Source organism: Oncorhynchus mykiss, chromosome 19, assembly GCF_057628025.1.
Source record: "Oncorhynchus mykiss isolate SJ-2025 chromosome 19, ASM5762802v1, whole genome shotgun sequence".
Classification (NCBI taxonomy): domain Eukaryota; kingdom Metazoa; phylum Chordata; class Actinopteri; order Salmoniformes; family Salmonidae; genus Oncorhynchus; species Oncorhynchus mykiss.
In genome coordinates this window covers 69,161,750-69,176,067 of record NC_143040.1, presented here as the reverse complement: position 1 = coordinate 69,176,067, position 14,318 = coordinate 69,161,750, and the positions used below count along the sequence as shown (strand labels likewise).

The window sequence follows — 14,318 nt, the reverse complement described above, 5'->3', positions numbered from 1 at the left end:
AACAATTAATTCCCTTACTGTGATTGTTTTCATTTAAAATGGTCAAAAAACAAACAGCTTCTTAGCAAATTTCTCAAGCAAGAATGTATTTAGGACTGTGGGGGGGGGGGGTTTGGAACTCTCTTTCTTATTGGACTATTCATTAACCTCCTGGTGATGTCACCAGGCAGGCAAAAACTCCATCCCACCAAAAACAGGCTGAAATTTCAGGTGGTCTTTTTCAAACAGCTCTTACACTAAAAATGACGTTATCATAATTTTCCACAATTGCACAGTATTATTCCAAACTTAAAGTGTGGAAATATATATAAAACACAGGATGTTATTGATTACGGTATTGATTGCACTGATTACGGTATTGATTGCACTGATTACGGTATTGATTGCACTGATTACGGTATTGATTGCACTGATTACGGTATTGATTTCACTGGTCCTTTAACTAAATAATTTTTTATTAAAACAACATAGTTTATTAGTATCATATCCAGCTGCCACAGATGTGATTGGCCAGTTGACAGTAGTTAGGTAGCTTAATGAAGCTCTATTGGCCTTTCCAGTTTTTGATGGACTTGATTGATTTTTTTTATTTGTCAGAAGTGGTAACTTAACGGGAAATGTCATGTTCATTATCTCCACCACCGCAAAATCAACGTACAGTACCAGTCAAAAGGTTGGACACACCTACTCATTCCAGGGGTTTTCTTTTCATTTTTACTGTATTCTACAATGTAGAAAATAGTCCAAAATTAAGAAAAACCCTTGAATGAGTAGGTGTGTCCAACCTTATTTTTTTCCAATGACATCATCAACCATTACTAAATACCATTAGTAATTTTTTTATTTTATTTTTATGCACACTGACGATGCACACCGATGATGTCAACTGAAACACTTATCTTCCCATATATATATATATTTTTTTTACTACAAAACATAGAAACGCACAATTTTCACATCATGTTGATGTTTGGGTGGTGCTGCAGATGATGAAAATGAAGTCGAACATTTTAAAAATAGATTGGAGTTACGCTATGATAGTGTGATAGGGTCTTTTTCCTACGACTCGGGGAAACCATGCAGCTTATTCATCTACAGATTAAAAGTTCACGGCGATGAGCTTGATGTTCTTTTCGAATGAATATCGAAAGGTTCTGGTGACATGATACTTGGCTGCCGTTTGACAAATAAAAATCATCCCATAATAATCTCATCATGTTGCCTATACCCCCACTATACACTATGAGAGTGCGAGCTGTTGGCTAGAGCGCAGTGCCAAGACCAGAGTGGGCACATTCGCTATTACAATTTAACGTTTTTAGTGACAGATCCATAAGAGAAGTGGGAAAATGCGCTGGAAACCCATTTAACTTGTCATTTTTAATTCGGTACATGGGAAATTGAAATACAAAAAATGATGATTTTTTTTTTTTTCATGTGCACTACGTCATCACGCACAGCCTTTTATCCGCAATAAGTACCTTTTATGGGAAGCACATCTCTGGTGGGAAAATGCATGAATATTTTTTTATGTGGATTTTACAATGATTCGCATATTTATTTTTTTGCCAATTGGATGGATTCCCAGCTACAGGCGTATGGCACTAATAGGCTTTGTACTTTCTTTTCACCCCATCTGCATCCAGATAGAATGCTAGATTTAATTATCGTGTTGAGTCGTGTGTATTGTCCAGCAGTATTTTCCCTTAGTCTCTACATACATCTTTGAAGTATATTTATGTCCTCCTGGAAGTCGAGGGGAAAATGCATGACCTAAATTCCAAACTGTGTTTTAAAAATAAATTTACCTCCTCTCTAAAACTTAAAAAAAAAGAGGCATGGATCAAATGTTTGTGCTATTACATCCTAGTAGATCACTCGTTGGGTTTAGTGAAAACACAAATTTGGTTTAAAAGATTTGGATCTCAAGTATTTTTGCTATTTTAAATCATTGAGATTTACCACATTAACACTTTACTGGAAGTTGCTTCTTATGAAATGGGGTTGAAAACATAAAAGGTTCGACAAAAGTTTGAAATAGTAGAACCACATTTTTTTGCATTGTGGCATATTTGTTTTGTGGTGTCATAGACTTCAAAATGAACACTTCTTCTGTAGAAATTTCGACATGTCAACTTTTGTTAGCAGAATGTGTGATCTCTCCTGGCTAATTGCATCACCCGCAGTTGAGAAACAGGGAAGGTGAAGACACTCAAGTGCATGTCGAAGAGCTCTGACAAGATGAGAAGGGTGTCTCTCCTCTCCCACCACCATGGTACTGGGTCTTGAGGTGTGGGAAGTGAAGGCTTCTGTACAACTGCATCTTGTTGTGAACTCATTGAATGATGGCTATACAGGTTGGCTCTGCGTTGTTTTCTTGAGCTATTTTTCCAAGAGTTTTCAAAGAGCTCCTCTAAGGCGGACATCTTGGTCTTCTTGTGACGTTCTTGGGAAGTCTTCACAAGAGATAGTAGAATGGTGCCGGAGAGGCTGATGTTTCATGTGCTCCTAACCAACTGTAACGGTTGTCTATTCGGTGGAAGGAGAGGCGCAGCGTGGTATGTGTTCATGATATATTTATTTAAACTCAGAACACTAAACAAAATAGCAAAGAGAATGCAACGAAACCCGAAACAGTTCTGTAAGGTGACGAAAAAACACTAAACAGAAAATAATCACCCACAAAACACAGGTGGGAAAAGGCTACCTAAGTATGATTCTCAATCAGAGACAACGAACGACACCTGCCTCTGATTGAGAACCATACTAGGCCAAACACATAAACACAACATAGAAAAAAAAACATAGACTACCCACCCCAACTCACGCCCTGACCAAACTAACACAAAGACATAAATAAAGGAACTAAGGTCAGAAGGTGACACCAACTGTGTTATTTGTATAAAAAAAATAGCATTGTTTGTAACTTATGTTGTACATAATGTTGTTGCTACCGTCTCTTATGACCGAAAATAACTTCTGGACATCAGAACAGCGATTACTCACCACCAGCTGGTAGAAGCTTGAAGGGTATACTGCTTTCCCGGGAACAGGCCCAAATCCCCGTCATTTGCGTGAAAAGAAGACGGAGAAAAAGGGGGTGGGGGGTCGGGCTGCGTTCTGAGAATTCGTAGGTGAGTGAGTAAACCCCCACTGCCATCCTGTTCTATTGGCAAACATGCAATCATTGGAAAATACATTTGATGTCCTAGGAGCAAGATTAAACTACCAAAGGGAGATTAAAAACTCTATTTTATGTTTCACCGAGTAGTGGCTGAACGACGACATGAACAACATGCAGCTGCCGGATTTTACACTGTATCGGCCGGATAGAACAGCAGCCTCTGGTAAGACAAGGGGTGGCGGCCTATGTATATTTGTAAACAACAGCTGGTGCACGATATCTAAGGAAGTCAAGGTTTTTCTTGCCTGAGGTAGAGTATCACATGATAAGCTGTAGACCACACTATCTACCTAGAGAGTTTTCATCTGTATTTTCTGTAGATGTCGACATACCACCACAGACCGATGCTGGCACTAAGACTGCACTCAATGAGCTGTTTTCGGGCATAAGCAAGCAAGAAAATGCTCATCCAGAGGTGGCGCTTTTAGTGGCCGTGGACTTTAATGTAGGGAAACTTAAATCAGTTTTAGCAAATTTCCACCAGTATGTTAAATGTGCAACCAGAGGAGAAAAGAACTCCTAGACCACCTTTACTCCACACGCAGAATACGTACAAAGCTCTCCCTCGTCCTCCATTTTGGCAAATCTGACCATATCCTCCTGATTCCTGCTTACAAGCAAAAATTAAAGCAGGAAGCACCAGTGACTCGGTCTATAAAAAAGTGGTCAGATGAAACGGATGCTAAACTACAGGACTGTTTTGCTAGCACAGACTGGAATATGTTCTGGGATTCTTCCGGAGGCATTGAGGAGTACACAACATCAGTTATTGGCTTCATCAATAAGTGCATCGATGACGTCGTCCCCACCGTGACTTTACGTACATACCCCAACCAGAAGCCATGGAATACAGGCAACATCCGCATTGAGCTAAAGGGTAATGCTGCCGCTTTCAAGGAGCGGGACTAAATCGGAAGCTTATAAGAAATCCTGCTATCCCCTCTGATGAACCATCAAACAGGCAAAGGCATCAATACAGGACTAAGATTTAATCGTACTACACTGACTCCGACACTTGTCAACTACAGACTACAAATCGAAGCACAGCCGAGAGCTGCCCAGTGACACGAGCCTACCAGACGAGCCCAATTACTTCTATGCTCACTTCGAGGCAAGTAACACTGAAACATGCATGAGAGCATCAGCTGTTCCGGATGACTGCGTGATCACGCTCTCCGCAGCCGATGTGAGTAAGACCTTTAAACAGGTCAACATCCACAAGGCCGCAGGGCCAGATGGATTACCAGGACGTGTACTGCGAGCATGCGCTGACCAACTGGCAAATGTCTTCACTGACATTTTCAACCTCTCCCTTTCTGAGTCTTTAATACCAACATGTTTCAAGCAGACCACCATAGTCCCTGTGTCCAAGAACACTAAGGTAACCTGCCTATATGACTACCGACCCGCAGCACTCACGTCTGTGGCCATGAAGTGCTTTGTAAGGCTGGTCATGGCTCACATCAACACCATTATCCCAGAAACCCTATACCTACTCCAATTTGCAAACCTCCCTAACAGATCCACAGATGATGCAATCTCTATTACACTCCACACTGCCCTTTCCCACCTGAACAAAAGGAACACCTATGTGAGAATGCTATTAATTGACTACAGCTCAGCGACAACACCATAGTGCCCTCAAAGCTCATCACTAAGCTAAGGAGGTAACAACATATCCGCCATGCTGATCCTCAACACGAGGGCCCATCAGGGGTGAGTGCTCATTCCCCTCCTGTACTCCCTGTTCACTCATGACTGCATGGCCAGGCACGTCTCCAACACCCTCATTCATTTTGTCGATGACACAACCTTATCACCGACAACGACGAGACAGCTTATAGGGAAGAGGTCAAGGACCTGGCCGTGTGGTGCCAGGACAACAAAATCTCCCTCAACGTCATCAAGACAAAGGAGTTGATTGTGGACTACAGGAAAAGGAGCACGCCCCTATTCTCATCGGCGGGGCTGTAGTGGAGCAGGTTGAGAGCTTCAAGTTCCTTGGTGTCCACATCACCAACAAACTAACAGGGTCCAAGCACACCAAGACAGTTGTGAACAGGGCACGACAAAACCTATTCCCCCTATTCACCATCAAGAGCATCCTGACTGGTTGCATCACTGCCTGGTATGGCAACTGCGCGGCCTCCGACCGCAAGGCACTACAGAGGGTAGTGCGTACAGCCCAGTACATCACTGGGGCCAAGCTTACTGCCATCCAGGACCTCTACACCAGGCGGTGTCAGAGGAAGGCCCTAAAAATTGTCAAAGACTCCAGCCACCCTAGTCATAGGCTGTTCTCTCTGCTACCGCACAGCAAGCGGTACCGGAGTGCCAAGTCTAGGTTCAAGAGGCGTCTAAACAGCTTCTACCCCCAAGCCATAAGACTCTAATCAAGATCTAATCAAATGGCCACCCGGACTATTTGATTTGCTCCCCCACCCCCTCTTTTAAACTGCTGCTACTCTCTGTTATTATCTATGCATAGTCTCTTTAATAACTCTACCTACATGTACATATTACCTCAATTACCTCGACTAACCGGTGCCCCCGCACATTGACTCTGTACCAGTACACCCTGTATATAGCCTCCAAATTGACTCTGTACCAGTACCCCCTGTATATAGCCTCCACATTGACTCTGTAGCGGTACCCTCTGTATATAGCCTCCACATTGACTCTGTACCGGTTCCCCCTGTATATAGCCTCCACATTGACTCTGTACCAGTACCCCCTGTATATAGCCTCCACATTGACTCTGTACTGGTACCCCCTGTATATAGCCTCCACATTGACTCTGTACCGGTACCCCCTGTATATAGCCTCCACATTGACTCTGTACCAGTACCCCCTGTATATAGCCTCCACATTGACTCTGTACCGGTACCCTCTGTATATAGCCTCCACATTGACTCTGTACTAGTACCCCCTGTATATAGCCTCCACATTGACTCTGTAGCGGTACCCCCTGTATATAGCCTCCACATTGACTCTGTACTAGTACCCCCTGTATATAGCCTCCACATTGACTCTGTACCAGTACCCCCTGTATATAGCCTCCACATTGACTCTGTACCAGTGCCCCCTGTATATAGCCTCCACATTGACTCTGTACCAGTGCCCCCTGTATATAGCCTCCACATTGACTCTGTACCAGTACCCCCTGTATATAGCCTCCACATTGACTCTGTACCAGTGCCCCCTGTATATAGCCTCCACATTGACTCTGTACCGGTACCCCCTGTATATAGCCTCCACATTGACTCTGTACCGGTACCCCCTGTATATAGCCTCCACATTGACTCTGTACCAGTACCCCCTGTATATAGCCTCCACATTGACTCTGTAACGGTACCCTCTGTATATAGCCTCCACATTGACTCTATACCAGTACCCCCTGTATATAGCCTCCACATTGACTCTATACCAGTACCCCCTGTATATAGCCTCCACATTGACTCTGTAACGGTACCCTCTGTATATAGCCTCCACATTGACTCTGTACCGGTACCCCCTGTATATAGCCTCCACATTGACTCTGTACTGGTACCCCCGTATATAGCCTCCACATTGACTCTGTAACGGTACCCTCTGTATATAGCCTCCACATTGACTCTGTACCAGTGCCCCCTGTATATAGCCTCCACATTGACTCTGTACCAGTACCCCCTGTATATAGCCTCCACATTGACTCTGTACCAGTGCCCCCTGTATATAGCCTCCACATTGACTCTGTACCGGTACCCCCTGTATATAGCCTCCACATTGACTCTGTACCGGTACCCCCTGTATATAGCCTCCACATTGACTCTGTACCAGTACCCCCTGTATATAGCCTCCACATTGACTCTGTAACGGTACCCTCTGTATATAGCCTCCACATTGACTCTATACCAGTACCCCCTGTATATAGCCTCCACATTGACTCTATACCAGTACCCCCTGTATATAGCCTCCACATTGACTCTGTAACGGTACCCTCTGTATATAGCCTCCACATTGACTCTGTACCGGTACCCCCTGTATATAGCCTCCACATTGACTCTGTACTGGTACCCCCTGTATATAGCCTCCACATTGACTCTGTAACGGTACCCTCTGTATATAGCCTCCACATTGACTCTGTACCGGTACCCCCTGTATATAGCCTCCACATTGACTCTGTACCAGTGCCCCCTGTATATAGCCTCCACATTGACTCTGTACCAGTGCCCCCTGTATATAGCCTCCACATTGACTCTGTACCAGTGCCCCCTGTATATAGCCTCCACATTGACTCTGTACCAGTGCCCCCTGTATATAGCCTCCACATTGACTCTGTACCAGTGCCCCCTGTATATAGCCTCCACATTGACTCTGTACCAGTGCCCCCTGTATATAGCCTCCACATTGACTCTGTAACGGTACCCTCTGTATATAGCCTCCACATTGACTCTGCACCGGTACCCAATGTATATAGCCTCCACATTGACTCTGTACAGGTACCCCCTGTATATAGCCTCCACATTGACTCTGTACAGGTACCCCCTGTATATAGCCTCCACATTGACTCTGCACCGGTACCCAATGTATATAGCCTCCACATTGACTCTGTACAGGTACCACCTGTATATAGCCTCCACATTGACTCTGTACCGGTATCCTCTGTATATAGCCTCCACATTGACTCTGTACCGGTACCCCCTGTATATAGCCTCCACATTGACTCTGTACAGGTACCCCCTGTATATAGCCTCCACATTGACTCTGTACCAGTGCCCCCTGTATATAGCCTCCACATTGACTCTGTACCGGTACCCCCTGTATATAGCCTCCACATTGACTCTGTACCGTAACACCCTGTATATAGCCTCCACATTGACTCTGTACCAGTACCCCCTGTATATAGCCTCCACATTGACTCTGTAACGGTACCCCCTGTATATAGCCTCCACATTGACTCTGTACCAGTGCCCCCTGTGTATAGCCTCCACATTGACTCTGTACCAGTACCTCCTGTATATAGCCTCCACATTGACTCTGTAACGGTACCCTCTGTATATAGCCTCCACATTGACTCTGCACCGGTACCCAATGTATATAGCCTCCACATTGACTCTGTACAGGTACCCCCTGTATATAGCCTCCACATTGACTCTGTACAGGTACCCCCTGTATATAGCCTCCACATTGACTCTGTACCGGTACCCCCTGTATATAGCCTCCACATTGACTCTGTACCGTAACACCCTGTATATAGCCTCCACATTGACTCTGTACCAGTGCCCCCTGTGTATAGCCTCCACATTGACTCTGTACCAGTGCCCCCTGTGTATAGCCTCCACATTGACTCTGTACCAGTGCCCCCTGTGTATAGCCTCCACATTGACTCTGTACCGGTACCCCCTGTATATAGCCTCCACATTGACTCTGTACCAGTGCCCCCTGTGTATAGCCTCCACATTGACTCTGTACCAGTGCCCCCTGTGTATAGCCTCCACATTGACTCTGTACCAGTGCCCCCTGTGTATAGCCTCCACATTGACTCTGTACCAGTGCCTCCTGTGTATAGCCTCCACATTGACTCTGTACCAGTGCCTCCTGTGTATAGCCTCTCTATTGTTATTTTACTGCTGCTATTTAATTATTTGTTACTTTTATTTTTTATTTTATTTTATTTCATTTTTTTGTGTACATTTTTTATTTTTTTAAACTGCATTACTGGTTATGGGGCTTGTAAGTAAGCATTTCACTGTCAGGTCTACAGTGTTGTATTCGGGCATCATGTGACAAATACAATTTGATTTGATAATACCTGAGTGTTTTAGTAAAAAACAAAAACAAAGACCATTCTAGAACTCTCAAAAATCCTCCATGCGTTTTTTTTCCCCCAAAGTACATTATGCAAAATCAAGAGATGGAATGAAGAAGAAGGCATAGAATAAATCATGGAGGATATAATGTGAACAGAACTAGTAGCACAAAACATTAGAGGGAAAAGAAAACAAACCTTAATAAAAAAAGATACAACTTTTTATTTGTATTTTTTTTTGAAGTCTTTCTTTGAAGCAGCAGTGTAAATCTGCTCTCTGAGATCCTGTTGTTAGTGAGAGAACTAGGTCACCTTTAAGACTGGTTATTTGGACGACCCAATTACCTTAGGAAGGGAGGACATAATAAATGCAGCCAAGCAGATGGCCAAACATGCTATTGGGTTTTACTCTCAGACCCTCAGGTTTTGGGTGATAAGATCAGTTGCTATACATGCAATTTTTTTTTTTTTTTTTTCCGGGATTCAAACCATCAAAGATGAGCAACATCTCACCACATGGCGATCGAGTTTTATCATCTTTATGTCCTGTTGTGGTGTAAACACAGTAGAGCCGACAAATCCACAATCTATGTCCCAGTAACTCAGTAAAATCTTATTTGATTTTCTATGTGTCAACAGACAAAAGCTGGAATTGCCCTGCTGTATAACAAGGAGACCAGTAATACTTATGATGTTCGTCTGAAGCTGACAAAAGAGGTGTTGACCATACAGAAGCTGGATGTGGTTTGCACGAGAGGGGGTGACCCACAATTAAATGTAAGTACTTAAGATCTACCTTGACATTAGGGGTTTGCATGGGTGTCACAGTGGGCTTTCCTATACTTGGATAAACCAGGCACACACAACTAACCCTTTAAACTCAAACTGGTATTTCTATATTTGTGCTCCTGTTGCTCGGCGTTCATTGAAGGTGACCTGAAGGGACTTCAGTTCCGTTCACAGTAATACCTTTTCGATGATGACGACAACTCAGCTGGCCTTTTCACTTCCTGATACTGATGTCAGAGCTCACGATAGCTTTAGTTGGATGTAATTGGGGACAGGACTATTCTCTGACTCACATTGAGCATTAGTATGGTCGTCAATTGTATAGCATACATAAGTGTACCGTAAATCTATAGTCATGGAAGTATTATTTTTTTTATGTGTTACCATGGAGACATTCTGTATCTGTCAATCTTGGGGGTTTTGATAGTGAGGATAAGTGGAGGATAAGTGCCATAACCCATTTGTTATGCTCCAACCTTGTTTCAACATTTCAAGATTATTTTACCAAGGTCAAATCCCATTTTTTAAAGCACAGAACTGTCGTTCTCCGAAGGCAGGCTGCTGGAGGTCTGGGTATCAGCATCAAAGTAAGTGTTACATTTTCATCAATACAACATCTAAAGGCTATTGGACCTTTTTGAAAAGAGATTCTGGACTAACACACCTTAACGCGATGGTAAATCTAAGCGCAGTTGGTAGTCAGAATTGTTTTTGTTTGTTTGTTGTTGCTATTTTCACTGTTACAATTATCAGCTGACTTGCTGGCGTTGGCGCGAAAGAGCTGGATTTTGATGAATATACAAGTTGTGAGTATGTTGAGGCTTGGCCCCTCACTGGCCAATCAGAACGTGCTCCATGGTGAAATATGTGGCTGCTTCCAAGTTGTGTGTTTATGGTCTTTTATGCATTGTTTTGGAATCAACTCCAATTCCAATGTTAGTCCGTTATAGTTTGTTACATGGCTTTACAGAAATGGAGAAAAAAAATAAAAAATAAAATGTCTTTTGTTAAATATGTTAATAACTTGAACCCATTTGCTGTCCACATTGTTCTAAGCAATTCTATGTCTTCAATAGCATTCACACTGATATAGGGGCCTGTCCTACTTGTACATTACATTATGGCTGAGAATTGACACGCCAAACAAGATTAAATTCATTATTGATAAGGCCTAACAAGAGAAGAAATAATTCTAATCAAATTCTAAACAAAACGAAACAACAACCTATTTTAAATAGGCTACGTCACACTTACAGGCATCGTCATTTCTCCCCGTGGTCATATAATATTAAAGAGACTATGTAGGGTTTTACGCACGTCCAACACGGGACCTTCAGGCTCTTGGCTCACTGTTTTCCTCCTCTCAAACTTTAACTTTTAATAATAAAGCTTTGGTGATTAAGATTTATTTCCAAGCGGTCTCAGGAGCCAAACCGTTTATCGACAGTCTTGACTACTTTGCGATCGCATTGGGGCAGAACAACAAATAAATAAATCCTTCATTGAGAGGAGGGGAGTCTATGCTTTGTTTTCAATCAAATAAAACAAAATGGGAAAAAATATATATTTGTATTACAAATATAGTGTGCATCACGGCAGGATAGGCTGTGTTTCAGCTGTCAGAATTCATGACATAACCAACTGTGTTACCACTAAAACCAGCTTTTGGTTGGTCTTAAATATCCGTCTCAGTGCTGCTTGAAATTGGCACTTTGGACACGCCTCAAATATTTCCACCCCTCCCATCTGAGCGCAAGCGAGCTGACATAAGACCGGTAAATTGCCGAACCTGGTTTTTACATGACGAAATTGCTAACGAACGTGCGTTTGATACTAGCGGCACCTTTGTTAATATGGGGTATAGTGTGTAGATTGAAAAAACAAATGATTGAATCCATTTTAGAATGAGGCTGTAACGTAACAAAATGTGGAAAAAGTGAAGGGGTCTGAATACTTTCTGACTGCACTATATATATATATATATATATATACATAATGTTACACATTTTAAAATGACCTTTCTCTCGTGTCTCCCAGGGGGGTGCTGAGCATAAAGTGCCTGTGGTCATTTCAAAGATGTTTAAAGATCAAGTAGGTAAGGCAGTATTGAACATTTCTACCAGTGATGTGGACTGAAACACCTGATAGTGATGTGGACCGAAACACCTGATAGTGATGTGGACCGAAACACCTGATAGTGATGTGGACCGAAACACCTGACAGTGATGTGGACCGAAACACCTGATAGTGATGTGGACCGAAACACCTGATAGTGATGTGGACTGAAACACCTGATAGTGATGTGGACTGAAACACCTGATAGTGATGTGGACCGAAACACCTGATAGTGATGTGGACTGAAACATCTGACAGTGATGTGGACTGAAACATCTACCAGTGATGTGGGCTGAAACACCTGATAGTGATGTGGACTGAAACACCTGACAGTGATGTGGACTGAAACACCTGACAGTGATGTGGACTGAAACACCTGACAGTGATGTGGACTGAAACACCTGACAGTTATGTGGACTGAAACATCTGACAGTGATGTGGACTGAAACATCTACCAGTGATGTGGGCTGAAACACCTGATAGTGATGTGGACTGAAACATCTGACAGTGATGTGGACTGAAACATCTACCAGTGATGTGGGCTGAAACACCTGATAGTGATGTGGACTGAAACATCTGACAGTGATGTGGACTGAAACATCTACCAGTGATGTGGGCTGAAACACCTGATAGTGATGTGGACTGAAACACCTGATAGTGATGTGGACTGAAACACCTGACAGTGATGTGGACTGAAACACCTGACAGTGATGTGGACTGAAACACCTGACAGTTATGTGGGCTGAAACACCTGATAGTGATGTGGACTGAAACACCTGACAGTGATGTGGACTGAAACATCTGACAGTGATGTGGACTGAAACATCTACCAGTGATGTGGGCTGAAACACCTGATAGTGATGTGGACTGAAACATCTGACAGTGATGTGGACTGAAACATCTACCAGTGATGTGGGCTGAAACACCTGACAGTGATGTGGACTGAAACACCTGACAGTGATGTGGACTGAAACACCTGATAGTGATGTGGACTGAAACACCTGACAGTGATGTGGACTGAAACCCCTGATAGTGATGTGGACTGAAACACCTGATAGTGATGTGGACTGAAACACCTGACAGTGATGTGGACTGAAACATCCGACATGTTTAGTACTGTTATGAACAATATCAATATACAACACTTTAGGTTATGTTCCCCTCATGTCTATATGTTTCTATGTCAGGTAATTATTGTATTACTACATTGGTAACCAGAATGCAGTTGCTCAACTGTACATGGAAATCTGCTGACGAGGTCTATAAAACAATGGTTTAATTGTAACGAATAGGAACTAGACCCATTCTGTTAGAGCCTCCCGCTGCTCAGGATAACCCTGAGATTGAACCCTAAAATAGAAGGGCATCTTCTCTTTTGCCACATCCCCCAATTCCTTTATGGGTAGTGAAAGCAGAAAAGCATGCTTCTAGTCACCCAGAGAGGAACATGCTTCTAGTCACCCAGAGAGGAACATGCTTCTAGTCACCCAGAGAGTCACCTAGAGAGGAACATGCTTCTAGTCACCCAGAGAGGAACATGCTTCTAGTCACCCAGAGAGGAACATGCTTCTAGTCACCCAGATAGGAACATGCTTCTAGTCACCCAGAGAGGAACATGCTTCTAGTCACCCAGAGAGGAACATGCTTCTAGTCACCAAGAGAGGAACATGCTTCTAATCACCCAGAGAGGAACATGCTTCTAGTCACCCAGAGAGGAACATGCTTCTAGTCACCCAGACAGGAACATGCTTCTAGTCACCCAGAGAGGAACATGCTTCTAGTCACCCAGAGAGGAGCATGCTTCTAGTCACCCAGAGAGGAACATGCTTCTAGTCACCCAGAGAGGAACATGCTTCTAGCCACCCAGAGAGGAACATGCTTCTAGTCACCCAGAGAGGAACATGCTTCTAGTCACCCAGAGAGGAACATGCTTCTAGTCACCCAGACAGGAACATGCTTCTAGTCACCCAGAGAGGAACATGCTTCTAGTCACCCAGAGAGGAGCATGCTTCTAGTCACCCAGAGAGGAACATGCTTCTAGTCACCCAGAGAGGAACATGCTTCTAGCCACCCAGAGAGGAACATGCTTCTAGTCACCCAGAGAGGAACATGCTTCTAGTCACCCAGAGAGGAACATGCTTCTAGTCACCCAGAGAGTCACCCAGAGAGGAACATGCTTCTAGTCACCCAGAGAGGAACATGCTTCTAGTCACCCAGAGAGGAACATGCTTCTAGTCACCCAGAGAGGAACATGCTTCTAGCCACCCAGAGAGGAACATGCTTCTAGCCACCCAGAGAGGAGCATGCTTCTAGTCACCCAGAGAGTCACCCAGAGAGGAACATGCTTCTAGTCACCCAGAGAGGAACATGCTTCTAGTCACCCAGAGAGGAACATGCTTCTAGTCACCCAGAGAGGAACATGCTTCTAGCCACCCAGAG

The 14,318-nt window shown here is 43.6% G+C and overlaps 1 protein-coding gene across 2 annotated transcripts in view; it reads left to right on the top strand.

Moving 5' to 3' along the window:
* Positions 1–14,318, top strand: part of LOC110498401 (gamma-2-syntrophin) — a 98,350-nt gene that overhangs the window by 18,462 nt on the left and 65,570 nt on the right. The window contains exons 2-4 of one of the 2 annotated variants that reach the window (XM_036955239.2): positions 9,615–9,752; positions 10,295–10,351; positions 11,802–11,859. In XM_036955239.2, coding sequence (XP_036811134.2) covers positions 9,615–9,752; positions 10,295–10,351; positions 11,802–11,859 — 253 coding nt within the window. Of the gene's footprint in view, positions 1–9,614; positions 9,753–10,294; positions 10,352–11,801; positions 11,860–14,318 lie in introns of those variants that run through there. The other variant, XM_036955240.2, reaches the window with a different exon arrangement.